This window comes from Furipterus horrens, unplaced genomic scaffold (genome assembly GCF_987537825.1).
Source record: "Furipterus horrens unplaced genomic scaffold, mFurHor1.1.pri manual_scaffold_1, whole genome shotgun sequence".
NCBI lineage: Eukaryota > Metazoa > Chordata > Mammalia > Chiroptera > Furipteridae > Furipterus > Furipterus horrens.
This window is the reverse complement of record NW_028327171.1, coordinates 10,618,186-10,642,429: the sequence shown is the minus strand read 5'-3', so window position 1 is coordinate 10,642,429 and position 24,244 is coordinate 10,618,186. Positions and strand designations below refer to the sequence as shown.

General features: G+C 58.5%; 1 protein-coding gene across 1 annotated transcript; it reads right to left on the bottom strand.

The window, feature by feature from the left end:
• Positions 1–723: 723 nt before the first annotated feature.
• Positions 724–20,260, bottom strand: COL6A1 (collagen type VI alpha 1 chain). Its single transcript, XM_090272400.1, has 35 exons — positions 20,048–20,260; positions 19,243–19,372; positions 17,478–17,678; positions 16,276–16,435; positions 15,941–16,069; positions 15,822–15,842; positions 15,632–15,652; positions 15,501–15,545; positions 14,620–14,673; positions 14,041–14,085; positions 13,885–13,911; positions 13,590–13,616; positions 13,457–13,501; positions 13,107–13,160; positions 12,866–12,928; positions 12,418–12,480; positions 12,230–12,283; positions 12,107–12,142; positions 11,867–11,929; positions 10,354–10,416; positions 7,291–7,353; positions 6,518–6,580; positions 6,071–6,121; positions 5,899–5,934; positions 5,572–5,634; positions 5,394–5,459; positions 4,744–4,779; positions 4,328–4,364; positions 4,027–4,035; positions 3,772–3,905; positions 3,418–3,527; positions 3,075–3,258; positions 2,800–2,980; positions 2,334–2,363; positions 724–2,160 (listed from the first exon to the last, which is right to left on the bottom strand). Exons 1-35 carry the CDS (start codon positions 20,142–20,144, stop codon positions 1,538–1,540), a joined length of 3,084 nt encoding a protein of 1,027 aa, XP_090128526.1. The 5' UTR covers positions 20,145–20,260; the 3' UTR covers positions 724–1,537.
• Between the last annotated feature and the right edge of the window lie 3,984 nt (positions 20,261–24,244).

The following is a 24,244-nucleotide window of genomic DNA, read 5'->3' as shown; positions in this document are numbered from 1 at the left end:
AGGCTAGCCCTCTGGCCTCCCCGCCGTGGACATGTCCAGGAGGTGTTTGACATCTACTCTGATGAGGGCACTGGGCCGCACTGCTAGGGTGTCCTGTCTTGCGCTCTTGCTGGCTGAGCGCAGCCGGGATCTACCTCTTTCTTCTGCTGGTCCCCTGACAGCCAGGGGAGGTGAGCCCTGGGATTCTAACGGCTGTGACATCCTCCCGTGGATGTGAGTGGGCTCAGCTTTCCCCTGCGTCTCCACCCTTCCCCAGGTGGAGGCCCACTCTCCATGATGGGGCAGACATGTCTCACTGCTGTCTTGCTGGAATCCAGGGCCCAATCTCCCGGGCATCTTCCCATGGGGCCTCCTGGGTCCCCACTGCCCTCCAGAACTCCCAGGCTGTTTTTGGTGCCAGCGTGTGGCCCTTTTGGGGTTTTATCTTGTTGATGGCCAGTTCTCCCAGCCCTGAGGCCAAATCTGCTTATAATTCCAGGGTGTCTGGGCCCCTCCCAGCTGTTCCCCATCTATAGACAGTCTTCATGTCACCGACATCTTGCCCTGGGCCCAGAAGAGGGGTGTTGATGGACATGTCTGGTCCAGGCAGGCACCTCTCCTGGCTGGCACTGACTCAGAGGTGGGCATCCCCCCAGAGGCCCTCGCCTTCTCCACGTCCTCCTGTTGGCACCAAGTGCAAACATGGCGGGGAATTTTAACTCCTTGGAAAGACAACCACGGAGAGAAGAGTGAAAACTTTTATTTGGAAAATCTGCTGACAGGGACATGATTGAGAAAAACACAGGAAGGAGTAAAACTAAAACTAACAAATAAAGAGGGTCTTCAACAAAATGCAGAACCAATCACTCCCTTGAGGAAAGAGAGCTTTGGCCTGTTTTTAAGAAAGCACACCACTTTGTACAACCAGATGGCCCAGGTGCCCAGGCCTCGTTGAGTAAACGGGTGGGGGGTTGACAGGATAGCACCTTTGTTCTTGGTCTTTGAGGACACGGGGTCAAGGAGACACTGTTTTCTGTGGTTCTTGGGAGATGCTGGTCAGTGCTGGTGTGCTGCCCTGAGCTCTTGGGCCGAGGCTGCCAGAACCAAGGTCCGGGTGGTGAGTGGCGGGGCCCTCGTAAGAAGTGTTTAAGAAATCTTCTCAACATCGGCTTTCCAAAAGCAAAACGTAGTCCGTTCAACTCACATGAATTAAGTAGTGGACTCTGACTTGATGAATAAATGAGATGCTTAAGTCAGGGGTTCTGAAGGGTTAGTGAGGGGGACGGGGGAGTGTGCAACTGACACCCCAGAGAAAGAGGTTTTCGGGGGTTCTGGTGCCCTGGGGGCTGGAGCCTGTAGGACGTTCGGGATGTTACCTCCGGGCGGTGTGATGAGGGTTCAGGGGTGCAGGGGGAGGGGCCAGGGTCCCAGGACCGGGGCACGGAGCCCACTCGCATGGTGGCTTTTCAAGCTTTTTCTTTTAAAAAAAATCTAGTTAATTGGGTCGGTCAGGAAGATTGTCACATTTTTACTTTTGTTTCAGGTTGGAGGAGGCCGGCTAGCCCTGTGCCACCTTCCTGGACACTGTCTGATACAAGACGCCTCGCAACAGGGCCGGGTAGCTGGGCACGCGGAACAGGTGGCGCTCGCCATAGGCCACGTCGTACTCGGCCGCCTTGCCGGTGACCAGGACTCGGATGTGGGGCTCGTTCACCTGGTGGCCGACCACCACCACGAAGACCTCGATGGCTGCCCGCTGGGCTTCCTGCACGGCCTTCTCGATGGCTGCCGCCGTGGCCCCCTGTGAGTTGCCGTCTGAGAAGAGCAGCAGCCTCTTCTTGGCGGCGCCCGAGGACGCCTCGCGGTAGAAGCGGGTCACGTACCTGAGGGCGTCGTTGACGTCAGTGGCGTCATTGAAGAAGTCCATGCCGTCCACGGTGCTGGCCAGCACGGTGTAGTTCTGCAGGAACTGCAGGGCCGCGCGCGCCGGCTGCTGCTGCCCCGTGCCGCTGTACTGCACCACCGCCACGCGCACGTCCTGGGACGCGTCGGCCCGGCCGGCCGTCAGGAAGCGCTCGGCCAGCTGCTTGGCGAAGCGCTTGGTGGTCTCGAAGTTGTGGCTGCCCACGCTGGCTGAGCCGTCCAGCAGGATGGTGATGTCGGCCGGGGAGGAGAAGGTGACTGCGGAGGCAGGGGGCACTTGTGAGCACATGGCAGGGCCTGCCAACAGAGCCAGGCAGGCTGGCCAGAGGAACCCGAGCCTGGGAGAGCCAGACCCCTTCGGACTGTCATTTCTCCGGGCCCTCCCCAACGGGTGCCCCCACCAGAGCCCTGTCCATGCCCCAGGTACTCACTTGGGCAGGTATAATCTGGACATTTCTTGTCTGTAAGAGAAAAGCCCCATGTGGTATGAACCCAGCGATCAGAGGGACCGACCGCTGCTCTATCTGTAACCTGCCCCCCACTCCACCCTACCAGGAAGGGGTGCCCCTTATACAAGGGTGGATCTTTCAGAGAAAAGAATGGTCCCTGGGCATTACTTTGTGATCTTCACACCAAGCCAGTAAGGGGTGAGGCCGAGTCTTGACCCATTCTGAGAATGGGGAAACCAAGGCTCAGAGTGGAGAAAGGATAGTCTGCATGTCAGACCGCCTGTGACATGCTGTCACTACGCCCTGCCCATCGTGTGGGCAGAGGGCCCAAGTCTGACCCCAGCAGCTCTCTCTGACTGCCAGCCAGCTGCCTGCACTGCGATGCTGCTTCTAGTATACAGCTGGAGAGGGAGCAGCCCTGCGCCTGGTGGCCCCACCCCACGCCCACCTATGCAGATCTGGGTGGTCATGTTCTTCAGGAAAGCATCCTCCAGCAGCTCTGCATAGTTCTCTTTGACCAGCGAGATGCCCGGCTGGCCCCGGGATGTTAGGCCTTGGCAGGAAATGACATTGAGCTGGTCAGAGCCCGCGACGAAGCCAAACACGTCCTTAATGCCCACGGATACCACCTGTGGAGAGGGACAGCATCAGCCAGTCCTAGTGGAGAGTGCCCCCCACTGCAGGGTGTCAAGGTGGCCGCGTGCGGCTTGGATGTGGCCCCACCTGAATGTCAGGGCCGCAGAGCACGTTCAGCGGGGTGGTGTCCCTCTGGGTGTCTGAGCGGCCATCCGTGATGACCAGGGCGATCCGGTTGTTCTGGGTGGGTGGCAGAAGCCGGTCCCGGGTGTACTGCAGGGCCTCGCCCGTGAATGTGCCGCCTGCCATCCACTGCAGCTTCTTGATGGCTCTGCAGGGCCACGGCACTCTCAGCGCTAGGGCCGGGGCCGGGGCCCAGGGCAGGAACGGGGTCAGCCTTGGGGTCAGGGGTTGGGCCTGGGCCTGCTGTGGGGGCTGGGTGGGCTCTTGGAGCTGCACATTCAGCTGGCCGGGCGCGTCACACACTCACTCTTTGAGTGCCTGGGCGTTCCTGATGTTAGGGTCCCTCATGTCCACGTGCTCCTGCATCTGGTTGTGGCTGTACTGCACCACGCCTGCATGTGACTGCCCGGGCTCAAACTGCACGGGGACAGGCACCACAGTCAGGGGAGCCCCCCGCTACCCCCTCCACCCTCTATTTGTCCCAGGCCAGACCTGGCAGCCACTCTCACATGCTGGTGGGTTGGGGTTTTGGCTTTTGAGAAACACAATGCCCCCTGCCTTCCCAGGACCCTCAGGACCTGACCCCTCTCCAGCCTGGTGTCAAGAAAGACCCCCGCCTGAACCACCTTCCGCAGGGCATGGAGGCCAGGGAGGGGCACACCTGGACCAGCTCGTCCCGGCTCAGCCGGTCGATGACCTTGATGATGAAGTCCTTGGCGATCTCGAAGTTCTGCAGCCCGATGCTCTCAGAGCTGTCCAGCACGAAGAGGATGTCGATGGGGCCGCACTTGCACTCTGTGGTGGGCAGGGGCAGCTGCTGCGCCACAGCATGTACGAGAGGAGGGGCACCGCCCTGCCACCCACATGCTCGGCCTACCCCAAAGCTAAAACCACACAATTCGAAAGTGTCACTCACCACAGCAAGCTGGGAAAGAGGAGAAAGATAAGATTAGGTGACATCGAGCCTCGGAGTCCTGTGGAAACGCTTCCGCTAGCTCCTGTCTCCCTGGGCCTCCCTGGCCAGGGTCCCCGGCCACCTCTCAGTGGGAGCAGAAGGGAGGCCAGCAGTGGGGTTGAGAGTGGTCCAGCCCCCAGGGATGTTCTCGCTGGTGGGACATATACCTGTCCCTCCTCACTTGTCTCCCCCTCACTCAGGCACTGACTGCAGGATATGCTCTTTTCAATTAAGATAGTTATTCAAGGGTGGAGACACTCACAGCACATTTTCATGATGATGTCCAAAATCTCGCATTCCTGGGAAGGAGAAGACACTTGCATGATGGGCTGACTGCCCGTCACCCACCAAGGGCTGCCCTGGGTGCTGGTGGTGAGGCTGCCCTCTGGGTCACCCTCCCTTGGGACCACCATCAGGCTGGGGGTGTGCAGGGGGTTCTCACTCCCTAGGGAGTGTCCTGCTCTGACCATAAGCCCCTGCTTCCAAGGCATGGACAGCTGATGTGGTCACTGACATGTGGCCATCATGTGTCCCCCATGGCCTCAAGTGTCCCCTGTGGCTTTCATGTCTTTCCATGGCTGTCATATGTCCCCCTATGGCCATCATTAGTTCCCACCCCCATGGGATCCTTGGCCAGGGTGGTTGGCCCCCAAGGACATTCACAGACATTCCACTTACATCCGGTCCCGGTGGTCCTGTGTGTCCTGGGAGTCCCTGTCAGAGGAAAGATGGGAGAAGGGCTGAAGGCTCTACCCTGGGGCCCCACTCACCAGGTTCCTGACTGGGGCTGACGAAAGCTCTCAGCAAGTCCCCTTTGGTCCTCGTGACCCCACCTCCCATTAGGATTGCCCTGAATGCCAGGGACAGCAGAGGCTTCTGCATGTTAAGGGCTGGAGAAGACCCAGTAACTGCTGCCTACTTCGTGACAACTGTCCAACGTAGTCCCTTTCCCAGTGGCCAGTGGGTGTGCTGGCCGGATCCCTGTGTGCAACCCACCCACGCTCACTGCCCAGGCGGAGTACTCTGCTCAGTGCAACGGCCTCGGTGCCCGGACCTCACCTGGGCCCCTGCCCTGGGCTTTGCTGTGCTTCTGTGATTGCCACCTTGTGACTGGCCCCCCTTCTCTCTCCCTGTTCACCACCCCAATGTGCCCCTTGAAACTGTCTGTTCTCCCTGATTCCACTTGTCAAAGCCCCAACCTCCACAGAGATCTGCTCCCCAAATTCCTAACCTCCTCTCCCCAGCCCCCTCTCCACCCACTGCAGCCTCAGAGTCCCAGACGCATCTGCCCCCACCTGCCGCCCTGGGCCAACCACGCCTCTACTCACCTGAGAGCCTTCGGGGCCCCGGTACCCCTTCGCACCTTTGACACCGGGGGGTGAAACGACGGTGTTCTGGAAGGAAACAGCATGTGTGACTGCCACCGCCACCTGTCCCTCCCAGTCTCCCCCCTCGTCGGGATCTCACAGCATGGGGGGCGGGGAGTGGGGAGGTGGGAGCACTCACGTCCTGTCCGGGCTCTCCAGCTTCTCCCTCGTCCCCCTTGAGGCCGGGGTAGCCTTTAGTGCCCTGCAGGTGACAGGGGAGCACATAGTTAGTGGGGTCAGGATACGACCCTGCTCCCAGGTACCCTGAGCGTAGTGTCAGTCACCAAGTGCATCCATAGATGAAGATACATGTTGGGGGCAGCCTTGGTAAAGAGCCAGGCTAAGGGTGTGTGTGTTTGCATGTGTGTGTTTGCACACGAGAGTGCACATTTGCACATGTGAGAGTGTTTGCCCATGTGTCATGTGTGTGCACGCACCAGTAGCCCGGTGGTGGGCGTGTACTCACGTTTCTCCCGGGAGGGCCCCTGCTGCCTGGATAGCCCTGCAGGGGAAGGCAGGACAGTCACACCGGGCTCTGACATGGGGCCCCCATGGGCTATCCCAGCTACCGATTGCTGGGTACAACCCGCCGGCCCAAGTGTGCCCAGAGGGTGGTAGGTGGGGTGGGGGACACTCACAGGGAAGCCGGGGAAGCCTTCAGTGCCGTTTCCAGGGGGGCCATCTTCACCCTGGGGGAGCAGACCACATCTTGTCACTGTGGGAACCATCCAGGCCTGGCATATCACCAGACAGCATGGGCACAGGAGCAGCACTTTTGGGTCCCTCATCAGCCTGGAAGGCGTCTACCAGCACGAAATGCCCTGAAGGTCCCATGCCCACCTCTCCCCGGACCTTGGAGCAGGCGGGCAGGCAAAGCATCCACGTGTTCGGTGACAACAGTGACTGCAGTGTCCACAGACACTGAGGGGACAGTCACCTGCAGAGGATGCTCCCTGTCCAGTTACTGTGACTGGGACCCTCACTTAAACCCCAGGCACTCAGAGCTCAAACCCAGGGCTTCCCAGTATCTCAGGGAACCACGTGTCAGCCTCTCCAGGACCCGTGCCCTTAGGCCCGTCACTCACCCTTTCGCCCATCAGTCCGGGGTCTCCGGGGGGTCCTTCGGGCCCTGGGGCGCCTCTGGGACCCTAAGGAGGACAGGAGCAGGTTTGGGAAGAGGAAGTGGACACCCGAGGGATGAGCGAGGCAGGCTCCGAGGCACAAGGTCTCTCAGAGGAAAATGGGAGGCGGAATTAAATGAAATTGCAGCTGGGCAATGGCTGGAAGAAGGGTTCCAACCCCATGGTCCTAGGGCTGGTGCAGATGGAGCAGAACAGGAGCCCATGGGGCTCCGCGTCCGACCTCTTGCACGTGATCCCCCCGGGGCATCAGGACGTGAGCAGAAATGGACAGGGATACCCGGAGTCCAGAACAGCCTGTGAGCCCAGCGAGGGTGTTCGGAGAATCAAAGACCCAAACAAAGGCGTGGCTCAAAGCGCATGTCAACAGTGTTTTGAAAAACAATTAGGATTTCTGGAGAATGCTCACGATGAAAAACACAAACCTTGTAAAGTCAAAATTTAAGGCATAACACGCAAAGAAAGAAAAAGAAATTGGAAAGAGATAAACCAAAACGTTCTTATTATTCATCTCTGGGTGATACTGTTTTAGATTTCGATTCTCTTTTTTTTCCTGCATTTCCCAAATGTCCTAGAAGTCACATGTACTAGGATGGAATGAAACATTAATACATGCCAACAGCACAGGGGGCTCTCCCAGGGAAGCGCTGGGTGGAGAGGAGGTGTCTGGGGTCAGGGCTGGCCTCTCCTGCAGCCAAGGGCAAGGAGGGGCTACTCACCTCGGACCCCGGGGGCCCCTCGTCTCCTCGGTATCCTTTAGATCCAGCGGGGCCAGGACTACCCTGCAAAGAGATGGACAGGCCCCACTAGACCCCTTCTCTGCTCCACTCCAGCCCTCCTGACGTGACTTGCTAGCCTGTTCCACCTACGCCTTCCTGGGAGGCGCATCACCTGCCCTTCTGAGCCCAGGGTCTCAGATGTTCCCCGAGCACTTCGTAGACACCCCCATCCAGACTGGGGGAACAAGGACAAGCGTGCATTGTGGACGGACCTGCTGGCCCTGGTGCCCCACCAGCCGTGACCCTGCACTCAGAGACCCTGTCTCCTGGTCGGGATTCCCAGACCATGTCCTTCTGGGACGAGGTCCTCTCCCAACTGTGTACAGGTCCCCATTATCCAGCCCGTTCCATCCAGGTGGCTGCTGCCATGTTGCTGCCCTGGCCACAGCCACGCCAGTGTCCAGCTGCTGGCCCTGGTGCTTTCACACACCTTGGCAGCGTCAGCATCACACACTTGGCACACTGGCAGCCGCCCACTCGGGGTTCACAGCCTGGGCCCTGAGAGCCCATGATGGGACATGGAGAGGGGGTGGCAGGAGGAAGGATAGAAGCAGAAGCCCTCAGTGCCCCAGGCCAGGCTGGTGGAAGGCCTTGCCTGACGCACCTCCAGATCCCTACCAGCACACCCTGAGAAATGGGAACACAGCGACCCGCCAGACAGCGAAAAACAACCCTGGGCAGAATTTCTGCTCCCTGCTTTGGCAGACAGTTTGCTGGGCAGGTGCCTCCTGGGACCCAGCCCCACGCCCCACTGCTCCTGGTGGGCAGCACCGGCCCCAACAAAGGGGGGAGGGGCGGCGCCCAGGGCAGGATGGGGAGGAGGAGGGGTGGGGGCAACATCCTCTCCTCCATTGTCTGCATTTCTCAACCGTTATTTTGGGGGGGTTCAGAAAAACACATTTTGCAGAAAGTTCTGAAGGCACCCCCCTGGTATGGGCTCTGGCTGCCTTTTGGGTCTGAAGTTGGGGGAGGCTTTGATGGGGTCGGGAGGAAGTGGGAGCCCGAGAGGCAGAAACAGCGCCGAGGCCATGAAGCTGAGCATCCAGTGTAGACGGACCTGGGTCCAAAGCTGCCTAACCCCCCACCCGAGCCCCCCGGGTAGACAAGCGTCACCAAGGCTGGAAGCATGAGTTGGCAGTGGACTGTCCCCAGCTGGGTCATAGACTGGAGGGACACAGGGCCTCCTCCCAGAGGAAGCAACCACCACAGTATCTCCAGGGTCCCCAGAGCCTGGGCTTCCCTCTCCCTCACACTCTGTTGTTCCCCTTTATGACAGTGACTGTCAGTTCCTCTGACACCTGGAGACATGTGACATGCAGGTGCTACTGGGATTTTGGAGAGCAAACCCCAGTGGCAGGTCAGGCTTTCAGTGTTTTATGATGCGTGGTGCCCAGGCTGCGGGGACCAAAGCTGCCAGTCCTGGGGGCTTGGGCCCCCATTTTGGAGCAGGGACACCGTCCTCGGCTCCGGTCAGGCAGGGGTTGGAAATGTCGCAGGCAGCGGGACCAGTCTGGCCTGAGGGTAAAACCTACTGTGAAGTTACAATATTGGAACTGGTGCGGGAACAGGAAGATGAGGGGCACGTTACAGCAGGTGCAGAGGGACACACACAGCTGAGGGATGACAAATAGGACGAAGGTGCAATTTGCTCCCTGGGAAACACGGTTCACGTGAGACATCGTGTCGTAACAATGGGCTTGCTCTTCACAGAAAAAGTCGAGTTGGGTCCCAACCCCCCTTCTAACCATATAATATACAGGCGTGGGCAAAGGTAGGTATACAATTGTAACACATATAATACAATAATTAATGAATAATAATGAGAAAACTGTTTTGTGTACTCACAAGTGTAAACCTACTTTTGCCCATTCCTGTATGTTCTAAATGAATCAGACATAAGAAAAACACACAGTAAAAGGGGTGAACATCTTTGGAACCCTGTAAATTAATAGGGCATCCTAAACAACAAAATACCACGGATCTGAAGAACGTCTGCAGGTGCATCACATCCATGAGGGACCCGGCTCCAGTGGGCAATGAACCAGCTCATGAGCAGCCAGGCACAGTGACACCCAAGGCCATGTTCAACTTTTCCCATAAAGAGAGGACACCTTTTCACCTGAGGAGCTAACACGCACATTCGAAGTCATGTTGGCAAAAGTGTGGGTATAGTCTCTATTATACACTCTCGGAGGGGAGTGGTAGTCGGGGCTGAATACATAGATAAGTAGAATTATTTGACAGTGATCACACACACACACACACTCACACGCACACATCATTTGACCTAGAAATTCTGCTCCTAAGAATTTACATTCTGGATCTAGCCTTGGACGTATTTCAAGATGGATGGAAAATGGATGAATGGATGGAATGGGTGCGTGGATGGATAGATGAGAGATAAGGCATAGGGAGAGACGATAGATGATAAATATGGGGATGGATGGGTAACTGGCAGGATAGATGGATAGATAATAGATAATGGGTGGATAGATGGTCAGAGACACAGATGGAGAGACAAAGGAGCTGCCAGAGCGAAAGAGGGATGTTGGTTTTTATTACAGTATCTTTCTGTAAAGTCGTGTCCTGGGGACAATCTATGTATGTGTTGACAGGAGACTAGATAGGTGCATTCAGTGGGCCACTGAGAAGGCAAGGGCGGGTCTGCACCATGCCCCCCCCACCCCACCCCCCGCCCAACCCAACTTGCTGGCAGGGTCAGACTCCCTGTTTCCTTAGGGTCCCACTCTCCCACCGTCCCCCAGCATGGCCTCTGGAAGGCAGCACACCTAGAAATTCTGGAACCTTCTATGCAATGCACATCCAAATTGACCTCCAGCCAGAACCTCACACCGGGTCTCCAAAAGCTGAGCAAACCCCACGGTACCCAAGGTCCCTCCTCCTGCAAGATCCCTGAGCTGCTGGGAGCATCTCTGTTCCAGGACTGAAATGGGCAGGCCCGGCTCGCACACGGACACCCCCTCAGACAGCCAGGTTTCCTACCGGGTCTCCGACGGCACCGACAGGGCCTTCCCGCCCCTGGTCGCCTGGGGGTCCAGCGTCGCCCTGGAAAGGAATAAGCAGGTGAGGCGGAGACCAGGGAGGGCAAGGCCTGGGGGCCCAGAGCCGCCCGCGGTGCTCCCAGGCCTCATCCTTCCTTTTTCCTTCCCTCCGTTTTGGCCACAATGTAACTGCGCGCTCAGCTGCTGCGCGGCTGTGGTTTCAGGAGGCCCAGCGAGGAGGCCAGCAGCTCCTCCTGGGGCCCACGGCCCCTCCCCACACTGCCTCTTCTCCAGGAGGCTCCCTAAAGGGGTCCTGGGAACTGGGGCCCCATCTCGGGCGCCCCATCCTCTCTGTCTGCTAGGGGTGCTTCCTGGAGGTGTGACCTGGCCTTCGGTCCCATTTCCTGATCTCAGCTGGGTGGGTTTGGAAGGGAGTCAAAGCCAGGTTACCCCTGCTTTGATGCTCCTCCCAACCCCTGCATTGGGCCTCGGGGAAACTCACTCTCCCCATGGGACACCTGACTACACACCTGCCCGTCACAGCCTCACAGTGTCCTATTCAGGGGATGAGTGGTAGCATCGCCAAGATCTGCAGTGGGCAGAGGGCCCAGCCCACATCTGAGGTTGGAAGCTCAGTAGCACCCTTTCCCCCTAACTCAGGAGCTGTGGGTGGGGCCAGTCCCCTCTCCCTTCAAAACCAGGCACAGAGTCTGCCTGGGACCAGCAAAACCCTGCCACTGAACCACAGGGCCAGAGAAAGCCCAGCTTGGCCACTGCGCTATCATAGTCAAGGAGCAGCAGCCACTGGGCCACCACCAGCTCTCCGCCACAAGGTCTGTGAAGCGGCGGCTTCCCAGTGATCCTGCTCCTGAAGTTATAACAATCCAAACAAGAATGCAAGCTCTGTCTGCAGAAATGTTGGTGGAGTTGTTTTGGTGGGGGGAGGGCTGCAGGTATTTAGAAAAATCCAGGTGTACGATGAGGGGCCAGGCTAAGGAAACCGTGTCACATGGAAGGCTGTGCAACTAAATAAGTGACAGACATGTAGCCTGACGAGAACACACGGAGCTGGAAACGGAGCCTGCGCCGCCGTGAAGGGCATTACAAAGCCACAGTCGCGGTCCTGCAGGAAATGCACGTACCCGCGACAAAACGTCAGAGAGCAAACCTACTGTGTCTCGGTGTGATTTTAGGTGATCGTTTCCCGTAGGCACTGGTCCGTGGTGATGGGGGAGAGACCCTGCACTTCGCTCTGCTCGCCTTGGTGCAGGCCTGGCTCCTGCCTCCCTTCAGACCCTGGGGCAGAGCCCAGCTTGGAGGCCTGGGATAGGGCAAGGCCACAGCTGCTGCCTTTCCTGCACTGGGGGACTGTCTCTGTTTGGGGAAACAGAAGTGTAGGGGCCGATGGGACTTGCTGGCATGTGTCCTGTGATTTTGAAACCGGAACTCTGCCTGACCTCCGTCTGCACCCCCTGCCCCTCCCCCCCAGGGAGGTGGGGTCCCTGGTGACTCACCGGATCTCCTCTCAGGCCCCGCACGCCTGGGGTGCCCCGTGGTCCTCTTTCCCCAGGGCCACCCTGTATGGGAAGAGGTGGAAGGGGGTGAGTTCGCAGCCCCAGACCCCACTATGCGGGAAGGACTCAAGCGCTGCGTGCAGAACCGACACTGCCCCCGCAGGCTCCTGGCTGCTGAAGCGGCCATGCCCCGCACTAAGCAGTGAGGCCCAGGGTCCAGGGCGCCACCCGCCGACTCACCTTGTCCCCGGTGGGGCCATCTGGTCCTGGGTTGCCCTGGGATGAACAGAAGCATTAGTTTGGGATGGGAACTCAGCCTGAGTCTTGGGAACAGGGAGCAGGAGGTCAAACGTGGGTGCTTACCTCATCGCCGGCCTCACCCTTCTCTCCCGGGGGACCAGGCTCTCCGGGATTTCCCTGGGGAGAACAAGGATGTACTCATCCACCTCTGGCCTGGCCGGTGCCTGGCAGCCTCTCCCAGGGCCTGGGTACCCCCCCACCCAGGCTGTGGTGGAAGGAGGGGGTAGGGTGGGTGCTGTGTTCATGCTCACCTCATCTCCGGGGGGTCCTGTGTTCCCTGGCCTCCCAGCTTCCCCGATGGCTCCAGGCTCCCCCTAGAAAGAGGAGAAAGATCAGCCCGGCCTGTCCTTCTCTGTCCTGCCCTGGGCAGGGGTGGGGACGACCAGGGAACCAGAGTGACAGCAGTCACTGCCCCCTGTTGCAGAAGCCAGGTGTGATGGAGGCTGGAGGGTCTGAGGGTCAGTGACATGGGGCAGAGGGAGCGTTCCCCTTGGGCAAACGTGCTGGCCCACCCCTTGTTGTGTTTAACCCATAACCTTTGTTTCCCACCATTCCCAGCCCCAGATCCCCGCCTGCCCACAGAGTAGAGCAGTGACCCACGAGCCTTCTCGGGGCCGCGGGCCTGGACGACAAAACCTACTGACACTCAGTAGCCAATAAAGCCCTGGCTCCAGCTCCCTGGGGCCTCACAGCACTAACCTTTCCTCCCTTCGGTCCAAATGCACCCACATCGCCCTTGGGCCCCGGGGGTCCTTGAATGCCCTGGTGAGATGATGGGAGAAGTCAGTCCACAGTCTTAACCAAGCAGCCCTCAGGCCGCACACTTGTGTGCAGCACAGCCTTCCAGTGACTTCTTAAGAGTGTCAATGGGAGGGTTTGAGCCAGTGCTCACGCCTGAGAATCTACAGCCTTATAGGACTGGTGAGAGAAAGCGACTTACATCGAATCCGGGTGAGCCCTTGCAGCCTGGCAGGCCTGGGTACCCCATCTCCCCCTGGAAGGAGGAAGAAGGATTTGGCAATCAAGTCTTCTGGCTCTGGCTCATTCATCCCCCTCCCAGGAAAGCCCCACTCCAGAAGATGCTCTGATCTTGGCCAGGTGGCTTAGGGTCCACTGGGACCTCAGACTTGGCAAGAAACGTCTCCTGCCTTTTCCACTACCTCTGAACTGCCCGGAGTGCCACATGAGGCCCCATCTGCTGATGTCTGAAGAAGTACCCGGCTTTGCCCACCGTCCCTTCCCTGAACCGTGTGCATTGGCCGCCAGCCCTTCCCCCCGGCCAGGGGTTACCTTCATGCCGTCCACACCATCAATGCCACGCTTGCCCTTCTCTCCCTGTGAGGTACAAAGGCCAGAGGATCAGAGGAAGGTCAGACAGCACCCACCCATGGGGCAGAACACATGTCCCCATCACCACACTCACCTTGTAGCCCTTGGGTCCCCTGGAGCCCTGCAGAGACAGGAAGGGAGGGTGAGGAGGGTGGTCCCCCCGTCATGGGGAAAGTTTCCCAGAAATTGGCCGTGTCCTCCCAGGGAGGCGGAGGAGGACAGCCAGGAGGGTTTAGTCTCCCGGGCCCCTTGGGGAGGGGGTGCCAGTCAACCCCCCCACCAGCTTGCTGGGGCCCAGCCACAGCGGGGACGGGCAATGTTGTCCTCGCCCAGGTGCGGGGGCTGCTCTGCACTCAGGGGGTCACACCCCAAAGTTGTGCCTCACTCACCTTCTCTCCTCGGCTTCCTTTTTCTCCCTAGATGGCAAAGAGGGGAGGAAAGGGGGACTGTTACTGGTGTCCCAGTGCCCTGTGCACTGGGCCAGCTCTGATGCACTTTGCTTCAGCCCCAGGAAGGGCCGCTGAGGAGGAGGAGGGAAGATGTACCTTCATCCCCTGGTAGCCGACAGGTCCCAGGTCCCCGGGCCTTCCCTGAAACACAATGGAGGATGTGCGTTAGACACACCTGGGAACAGGGGCAGTCCCCACCCAGCCCGCCTTGTGTCCCACTCCACTCAGGCCTGGTTAGCCAGAGAGACTGGGCTCGCTGGCCACTGGCCCCACTGGCTCCTGCCGCCCTGCTGGCTGGCATCTGAGGGGCCAGCTCTGCCCGGATGGCCCCGCCTGTGCTGCTGGGGGGGCTCCTCAGTGGAGCTCCGGGGAGGAGCCAGGGGTGGGTTGTGGGGAGACTGGCTGTGGCGGAGGCAGAGGTTGTGGGACTTTGCTGGCCAACCCCACGCCTGCCCCACTGAGCACAGGCTGTATGGCGACCTGAGGGGATGCGCTGGACGGAAGGTCTGTGCAGTGCACGCTCCGGCCCTAGTTGCCCATGGGGGCCGTGTTCTCTGAGGACCGTGACCATGGCACTCAGACACCAGCCATCCTTCTGGAAGTTTCTGCAGCCTGGTCCCTCAGCCTTAGGCTTCTCAGTGCTCCCACCCCCAGGGTCAGGCATTTGACACTCACAGGGTCTCCGGGTTCTCCTTTATCTCCTGGGAGACCTGGCTTCCCTCGTTCTCCCTGCAACACAAAGCAGATCAAGGTTAGGAGACAGTTTCCCAAGTATTTCTGCAAACCTGGTGCAAGGGACCCCTACGTGCTTGCGTTCTCTTCAGCCACCTTCTCCATCACCTGTGGTCCAACTCAGGATCTTCAAGGTCAGTTCCACATGTCCCCTCCCTCACACCCCACCAGGCCATGGAGCTGCCCCGCCAGTTCGAGAGAGGCCTCTGAATCTTCCTTCTCTGCTACCCTGTGCCCTGTTCCTGCTGCTGAGCTGGGCTCCCAGGTGGGCCGCACGGACACAAAGACCACCCCCCCACCAGGAGATGTTGCCTCAGCTCCCATGGTCAGTGGCCACATGGCTTCATGCCACTGAAGCTGACATTTTTTTAGAAGCCAGAAATTTGGACTTTCCTGAGCGATGTCCCAATTTGTAAGCACTAGCAACAAATCTTGGTTTTCAAAATCTCCTCACCTTGGCCTGGGCCCCAAGTGCATGCCCATCTCCCATCAAGGCCCATCTCCAGGAGCCAAGCACTCAAGGGACACTTTCAGAAAGGGCCAGTTCTCCATCCCAGGACAGGGGCAAAGGAGCTCTCAGACCCCCATCTCCCAAGCCAGCCATTGGACTCAGGGTCACTGTGCCTGGATTCTCTCCCCATGACTCGGGGCACCTGCTCAGTGAGAGATGCCTTCACTATCCCCACACCCAGCCCAGTGGCAGTTGCAAGGAGGGTGCTCAGGACAGCTGCCTAGGCTGCCAGGCTGCAGGGACATTTCTCCCATGCTTACTCAACACCTCTCTCCCTGCTGGGTGTAAACGAGGGTAGGGTGCGGCCACTCACCTCGTACCCAGGGTCACCCCGCGGTCCAGGAGGTCCTCTGGCTGGCTGTAAGGCAAAGAGAACAGTCAGCCCAAGACAGACCATCCCAGGGGGCCCCAGGGCTGGGCGGGGGGGGGGGGGTGCACACTCACCTGGCACTCGAAGGAGCAGCACTGCCAGAGAAGGGACAGAGTGACACGTTAGAAAGCCAAGGCACAGCTGCCACACCCCGATGCCTATGGATGCTCAGAGAGCTTGGCTTGGGTGCCCAGGTGGGAGGGAGGGACCAGTGGTGACGCCTTGGGCAGTGGAGGAAGGTAGGGGTAGGGGTGGGGTTCTTACCACTTGTTCCACATTATTTTTCTGAAAATAAAACGAAAAAGTGAAATTAATTTATATTTGCGGCCGCAGGACTTGCCAGCACCCAGACGTGGGAGGGTGACATTGCAGGGGCCTCTCACAATCATGTCGGTGATGGTGTCAATGGTCTGGCTGATGATCTCCTCTGCATCGCGGTTCTGCCCCCAGTCGGCTGCAGTGAAGTTGCGCCGGTACGTGTGGTCTGTGGCAATGATGCTCAGACGTGGCTCCTGGGGTGGGGGCGGGGGGGGCGGTGCGACAAGAACAAGGGTGATGGCAGGAACAAGGGTGATGATGATGGCTGGGAGTGCGGACCCCTCCCCATCGCCGCTGCTCCCATGCCCTGTCCTCCTGCAGCTTGGTGCCTGTGTCTCTGCGTCCACCAGCTGCACCCTGTGCCCCCTCCCCGGCCACAGGCCCAGGACAGGGCTCCTACCAGGTGGTCGGGTGTGATGGCAACAGAGAAGACTTTGATGCCCAGGTGCTTGGCCTCGTTCACAGCATCCTCCAGGCCCCCGCATGGCTCCTTGTAGCCCTCCAGGGGGTGCCCGTCAGTCACCACAATCAGGTACTTGTTCTCCTTCAGGTGGGAGCCCCTGCATGGGGGTGGGGGTGGGGCAGCCGTGAGACCCAGGCTAGCTCCGGGTCCCTCAGGCCACCTCTAACCCTGACAGCACACAGTCCCCTTTGGAGAGCCGAGACATGGCAACGGGAGGTAATGGGGGGCAGATACCCTGGAGGGAGACTGAGACCCCAACGCTGCTCTGCAAAGTGGCTTTTCCTGTTACACTGAACAATGTGTCTCTGTGCTGATCCTGCTATGAAGTGGGATCATAAAAACAGACAGTAAGCAGAAAGTAGTTTTGTGGGGTCACATTTCCTTAAAAGACTATTTTGGAAAATGCACATACAGCCAGGGGAGAGGAGCAGGTGCTCACCCACCCTGAGGCGTCCTGACGTGGAACCTCAACCACAGGCAGTGGGAGGGGACGGCTGAAGATACGCCCACCTGTGAGCGGGGCCCTGGGGGCTGCAGCAGCGCTGGGCCACAGCCAGGAGCCAGCCCTCTCTCTGGACATGGTGGCTGCTGGCTGCTCCCTGCTGCCAAGATTCCAAGCAATGTGCAGAGCCAGCATTGGGGACATCAGTGCTCTCACAGGGATCCCTTCCCTCTATGTCGCCCTCTCTGTCCCTATCTTCTGTATGTCTCTCTGTCTCTGACTGCAGGCATCACCTCTGCTTGGCCAAAAGGTGGCAGTGATGGTGGCATTTCAGGTCCCTTCTGCTTCCACTGGTTGAGGAGACAGTGGATGGCTCCAGGGAGGGATGGAGGGACTCAGAATGACCCTTAGTGGCCAGGCAGGCTGGGGATTGATCTCTAGCATGATCCCCTAGGCCACTAGGGCTGGTCCTGGGGGATCTTGGGCACCAGAGCTTGGTTTGCCAATGAGCAACCCCTGGGACTGGCGCGTTTCAGTGGGGTTACCATGCACAGGTCAGGAAGATGGAAGCCCTCCAGGGACACAGGACCTGCGCATCTTCCCAGAGGCAGGAGCCATGCGGGGGTGCTGGGGCCAAGCACTGGCCCACAGATGGAGCCGCTCCGTGAGCACAGGCCAGTGGGTGGGGGGTGCTCACCCAACAAGGAGCTGCTCCAGCCCCTTCTTGATGGCGCAGTCCGTGTAGGTGCCCTTGCCAAAGTACTTGACCGCGTCCACGCTGGCCTTCAGCGCGTCCCGGCCGCTGGGCATGCGCGTGAGCCCGCGGATGATCTCCACCTCGTCGCTGTAGTGCAGCGCGCCCGCGTTCCACACCAGGTTGCGGTCGCAGCGGTAGTACCTAAGGGGCCGGCGGGTGAACCGTGTGCCTCCCAGGCCCAAACCCGAGTCCGCCCGGCAGAGCTGAGCGCCCGCTCCCCAGGTGCTGCTCGTTCAGGGCAAGAAGCAGCCTTTCACAGGTGGAAGACGGCCGGCCCCGTCCCACCCCACAGGTAAGAGCCGGCTGGGCCTCGCGTGCGGCCCTAAGATGCTGGTCCCTGGCCTGGTAGCCATGTGTGGGAAGGCCAGCATGGTCAGGAGGCACCGGCTCCACCCTGCGAACGACCAGTCTCCTGGTCTCCAGGGACTTCAGCCGAGGAGCTCTGTGCGCCTGGACTGTGGTGGGCAGGGCGACAGGGGGCAGACCGCTCCAATGGGGAGCATGGGGTAAGGGGACTGGGTGAGGCCAATTCTAAGCAGGACACTGGTGAGGGGTCCCCAGATATGACTGGGCGCCTCTCTGTGTCGCGTGCACCTGGACCCTGCGGCTCTCAGTTTTGCTCTGTCCAAGGCTGGGGGTGGCCTGCCCCACAGCCCATTCAGCAGATGGAGTGACTGAGGCTCCTGTGGCCACGTTAACAGTAATCATCACAGGAGGAGCCTATTCCAGTTCACAGGTGGGGAAATTGAGGCACAGGAGGCTGATTAAGGGGCCAAAGGCATATGGAAGGGACTGCTGGCCCACATGGCTGCCCTAGCATCCCTGCCTGAGGCATCATTCATGTAGCCCCCAGCATCCTTCAGCCCCATGGGCCTGAACATTTGGGGTAAGTGCTGGGTTTTAGGTACCATAACACCCTTTATTGGGCAGCCACACCCTCTGTCCCTGCAGCCCCATTGGGTGGGGGGAAGTTCAGAGTCCTGGTTAGCAGGTCAGCAGGGGCAGGGTGGAACTAGGGGTGGGGGAAGAGTTAGGTTCTGACAGGCGCCCCTCCTCCCCACTGCTCTGCCCTTCCACTGTGGGCGTGCCATGCCCTTGGCCACACCCCCACCCCACTCTCCCAGTGCTGTGGATTCATCACACAGATGAACGAGTAAGTGAATGAATGAAGTGTGCCATGCCCAAACTCAAAACCAAGTTGGTGGCCCTTCCAGGCGCCTCTGTCTGCTCCACTGGGCACACTGGGACATTGGGTCCGGACACAGGCTCTGATCCCCCATGTGGGCAGCAGTTAGTGTCCACGTGGCTGGTGAGGTGCGCCCCCTCCAGGCTCTAGTCAGGGCCTTAGGCCAACTCCTTACACCTGCTGAATTTGGGTTGGGAGGCAGTTCTTCATATGCATTGGGGGTGACAGGAGCCCCACATCACAGCACTGTCCTCTCAGGCCTCCCCGCTGACCAGTCCCCTTTCCTTAGCCTGCTCCATCTCAAACCCTTCTTAGGTGCATCTGGACCACTGTGGACATTGGGAAGGTACTCGAGTGACCAGGCTGACACTTCCCTCCTCAGATGGGAAGGTTAGGCCAGGCTCTGCCTGCTGGACTGTGACAAGCACGGCACTATGCAGGCTGGTGCCCTGGCCCATTCACCTTTTTTCTGAGAGGCACATAGAAATGCAGGAGAGAGGCCAAAGCGTGCCCTCTTACCTGTCATTCAGGTTGTCGATGAAGCGCTTGGTGAAGGCCTTGACCTTGTCCACCAGGGCCCCATAGGGCTTCAGCCTCAAGGCCACACTCTCGGAGGTGTCCAGCACAAAGAAGAGGTCCACAGGACAGTCTAGGCCAGGGATAGGAGGGGACCTGCAGCTCATGCCCTGAACCCTTGAGGACACACTGAGGCCACCTTTACCTAACTTTCCCTTCCAGCAACTCTGACCCCACCAGCCACCTCCCAGGGTAGCCAGCCCCACTGCACTGAGTGGTCCTCATCAAGGAAAACTGACACCCAGTGATGAGGTGGGGTGACCGTAAGAACCCCCCATTCAGTCCTGAGAATCTTGCCAGGCCTCCGAGAAGGCAGGGGGCCCCGCCCTGGACAACTTTTTTCTCACTAAGTTTCCAAGTTAAATTTACTACCCGGTGCATGAACTTCAGAAAAAGGTGTGTGGGGGCAGGTACCCATGTCTATTGACTGACTGCAAGGCAAAGAATCAAATGGAATTAAGTGAGGTAGAGAAAAAACAGCACTCGGTGGTCAGGACAGTTGCTCATGGAGAGCTGGAGGCTGAGACCCAAATGAAGTTCATTGTCCTCACCCGGCCCTCCTGACTCACCCCTTTGGCGACCAGAGCCCAGGGGCCTTGCCTAGCTGGGGAATTTTAAGCACCCACACAAGGCCCCCCATCTACAGCTCTCACATCAAGAGAAGAGGCCAGAGTCACACTCGGGGCTGCATGTGTCTGGTCTCACCAGGCAGGAAAAAGCACAGTTGAGATTCAGCAAGTCCACTCACCTTGGAAGGCAATGGCCCTCTCGGCTGCCGGGAGGTCCTGCGCTGTGGCCCAGCAGGCCTGCAGCATCAGGGAAAGCAGAACGGGGACCAGCCTCATGTCACCAGCCTGCAAGTCACCATCCGGTAAGGGCAGGGATCAGGGTGGGCTGACAACGACCAGAGAGAGAGAAAGAGAGAGAGAGAGAAGTCGTCTCTGTTCTGCCGGAGTTACTGCCTGGGAGGGAGGGAGGGAGGGGAGAAGGGAAGGAGGGGCAGAGGAGGAGGAGTGGAGAAGAGGAGGAGGAGGAGGCTGGGGCTGGCTCAGGATAGGAGTGGAGGCCGGGGTCTCCTCCAGTGCAGGGGTGAGTCACTCTGAAAGAAAAAGTCTCTGGTCTCTGGAGCAGCTTTGAGTGTCCTGGGACACTTGTCGGCTAAAGGGTCCATTTCCCGTGCGTGGGGGCTGTGCTTCTCGTGTCCAGTAGAACAGAAGTGCAGTTGAGTGTTCAGATGCCTGAAAAAGCACTGTAACCCCAAACGAATTTCCTTCAATGGTTTTTGGTAGTTTCCAATCCAGACATCTTCTTGTGGAATTGATCTGTGTGTTCAGCAATCCCCACACTAACCACTTCCTATGAATGAGATGCTGTTGGTTTCTCTGTTTCCAATCCATTGCTTTGTCAGATTTTAGTTATTTTTCATGTATATAATTTTTCAGTCAAATACAAATTTGGAGAAGACATTTCATTTTTTACTGTGAGAAGACAAAGTTCAACCTCTATATATATATTTGTGTCTGTATTTGAGGCCCTGCACTGGTGGGTTCCAGATGTGGCCAGAACCGAACCCTGCCCCAGAGAAAGTTCCAGGAGACCTTTGCTGGAGCTGGAGCTGTTGACACTTGTGTAAAATCAGCCTAAATGGTTTATAGTTTTAAAAACATACAGAAGTTGTATAAGCATTGTAAGGAGACGTTTGAGAAAAACTTCAGAAATCACACTTCTCAATGATTGTTCTAGGATCTCTTCCAATAATTTCTTCATTGTTCCTCACCCACGTGTTAGAATTTTTACAGATCAATTGTATGGATAATTTTACCTGCCACTGATTTCATCCAGATTGTGCCGTGGGCGTACCTCTCCCTGTGCTCTGGGGTTTGCTGATGGGGCGTCCAGCCTACAGGCATCTAGTTCAAACAAACTAAAATTGGGTACACAGCTGTGACCTGCTCACATGGCCTCTCGGGTCTGAGCTGCTTTGTCTGCAAAGAGAGGCAACTCCAATGCCCTTGCAGGTTTGGGAGAAGAATACGTTGTGTGAGACATGAACGTAGTGGAGGCGCAGCCAGGCCGCCATGCTTCCCGAGACGGCCGTGGGCGCTGAGCTTAGCTGCGTGGCTGAGAGGGATTTGTTACTCGGAGGGTAAGAACTAACACAACTGTCTATAAAATGGGAAGAAGTGTCCGCCTTGCTCACACAGGGACGGGCTACATGGCTTCCAGGATTCATTGCTTCCCTGGCCCTCACTTTAGGTGTCCTTGTCATGCTCCAGTTTGCCGAACACCAGTGAGTCTCTGGCAGTGTGACCACAGTGAGGCAGGGGACCCCCAACTTCGGTCTGGCAGCTCCCAGCCTGCACTTCTCTAGGGCAGAGCAGGGGCCACACAGGTCTGCTGAGTGGAAGGGAGCTCTCACGCAAGGGGTACCAGCCCCAGACGGGCGGGAGGTGCCTTCAGACTCACCAGAGCTCAGAAATGATGTCTTCAGAAAATTTTATTTTTCCTTTTACAAAAAAGGTAAATACTTATCACAAATTACAAACATAGGAAAACACCATCTTGTTGAGACAAGATTACCCAGAGGTAATCAGAGCTAACATGTCCGTGTCTCTTTATAGTCTTTCTGCTCAAACGTTTCCATAGGTGTGTGGTCACATGGTATATATCTGCTTATACACCTTCGTCCGTGTTTTTCTCTGATTATAAAAGTGGCACATACGTACTGAAGAAAATACAAAAATGAAACTAATACCCATCGGGAACCCTGCGTCCTGATGTGCAGAGCTGGATCCTGTGTTTTCAGTGCGGTAGAGGGGAGGCCATCTTTGACTCCTCACTCTCCAGACCCGTCTCTCTCCAGGAGCACTGCACGGTCTTCCTGAGGGGTGAGATTGCCTCTGAAAATGACAACATCGCCCCATAGTTGCCCCCCCAAAATATCCAGGCCCGTCACTAGTCAATGTTCGTGCACAAAGTCTGGGCGAGCTCCTCCTGGGAGCCCAGAGACTGCGAGGGCACCTGTGTGGAGGGGGCTGGTGAGAAACGGGCGGGAGGGTCCGCAGGGACTGAGCTGGAGCGGGGGCTGTGGGGGCCTTTTGTGGGGGGGCATAGTAGCAGGTCTATTTCAGGTTTGAAGGGACCCTCTGAAGCAGCTGGTGGCACACTGGCAGGTGACCTAGGAAGGGCCAGCTCAGGTAGGTGAGCTCTCCAGGTGACAGGAACGAAGGCCCTAGGACAGAAGGAGACAATAATGGGCTGAGATGTCCAGGAGGCTTGGGGGACATGGCTGTCCACGAGGACCTGAGGGAAGGGTGGGGGTCAGTGAGAGGGAGAAAACCTACTCATCTCTGGGCCCCGGCACCCATGCTGAGCAGATGTTTCAGGGAAGTGTGGGTACAACAGGCATGGGGGGGTCAGGCACCCAGTGCACAATGCGCAGACCAGGGCTTTTCTCCATGGCCTGCTGTGTGTGTGCACGTGCGTGTGCATCTGATGGTGCCCGTGAGTGGATCAGCACCCAGGAGCCATGCCCAGTCCCCCGCTCCCAACCTGGGCCAGACTGGGACCCTGGAGTCCCTGTGCCAGGAGCCTTCCACGACTCCCTATGAATGGACCCTTGCTTTCTGCCCCCCATTCCATTGTCCCTGCCACTCTTGAAAAGTTGGGGGGGGGGGAGAGGCCCACAGCTCTCCTGTCAGGACTTTAAACCCACGAGGGTGGGTGGAAGCAGGAAGGAAAGACAGACTGACAGACCTCCTGTGTCCCCACGGACAGTAGCAAAAGGAGACTGTGGTGCTGCCTGGGGCCTGCGCGGGGATGGGGGCCCGCCCGGGGATGGGGGCCCGCCTGGGGATGGGAGCCCGCCCGGGGATGGGAGCCCGCCCGGGGATGGGAGCCTGCCCGGGGATGGTGGCCCGCCCTTCTGTCTGGTCAGCCTGGAACCCCTGCCCCTCCCTCCACCTCCTGCTTCTCCTCCCCCGCCCCTCCCACCCCTCCCTCTCCTGTCCTCCCTCCATGGATCAACAGCGCCCCCTCTGACACACAGACCCCAGCCCTAGGGCAGGGCCTTTTTCCTTTAAAAAAAATCCTTTATTCCCTCCCCCTCCTCCCCTCCCTCCTTTTTTTCCCTCTAAGGCAACGTCTCGGCAACAACTGAAAAATGAGGGGGTGGTCCAGCCCCCTGCCAGCTCCTCCAGCCACAATGGGGGCCTGGGTGTTCCCAGACCCCTAGGTTGTGTCCACCCCCCACTGTCCTTCAGTCAGAGGGACCTTCTTCCAGGAGCGCCATTGGTGGAGTCTGGGATTGGAGGAGGGGCTGCCACTTCCCCAGCCCAGAGTCAGGATCCCACAGACACAGTGTCCACACTAGGAGGGACAGCGGGGCCTTTATGGCAGGGTAAGGGTGGGGAGGGACAGGGTAGAGGAGGTGAAGACAAAGTGAGGGGTAGGGCCCCCACCAGACCTCCACCCTGGGCTCCAGGCCAGAGGCATCATAGATAAAGCCCCCTGATGAGTGAAGCCTCCCATGAGTGATGCACCATCCATCCTGGGCACGGCCGGTGGAGGGCGTGGACACCCCCTGCAGGCAGCAGTGACACTGCCAGGCTTCACTGACTTTGCTCCCACTTAGAACAAGCCTCCTCTGCAGAGGATGAGGATGGGGTGTTCCTTCCATCACCCCCCTCCCCCGCTCACCCTGGTTCCCTCTATGTCTTACAGCCTCACTGCACCATGTCCACGTAGTGATGGATGCTGTCAGTGACCCATGCTATGCCCCACACCGTCCACCAGCTGGGGGTGCCGCGGGCATGGAGTTGGTGGGAAGTCGGAGCACACAGCCAACCATCTCGTGCCTGGCTTTGACCACCTGTGCCTGGGTCCTCCTTGGCCGGCATGGGGCAGGGCAGGTCCCCCTCCTGACCACACTCTCCATCCACCCTTG

Excerpts from the sequence above, each read along its gene's own strand:
- COL6A1 (XM_090272400.1), bottom strand. The coding sequence starts at position 20,144 with ATGAGGCTGGTCCCCGTTCTGCTTTCCCTGATGCTGCAGGCCTGCTGG. Across the intron at positions 17,679-19,242 it reads ATCGACAACCTGAATGACAG|GTACTACCGCTGCGACCGCA; the intron begins GTAAGAGGGCAC and ends CCGGCCCCTTAG. Across the intron at positions 14,674-15,500 it reads GGGGTGACCCTGGGTACGAG|GGAGAACGAGGGAAGCCAGG; the intron begins GTGAGTGGCCGC and ends TTTGTGTTGCAG.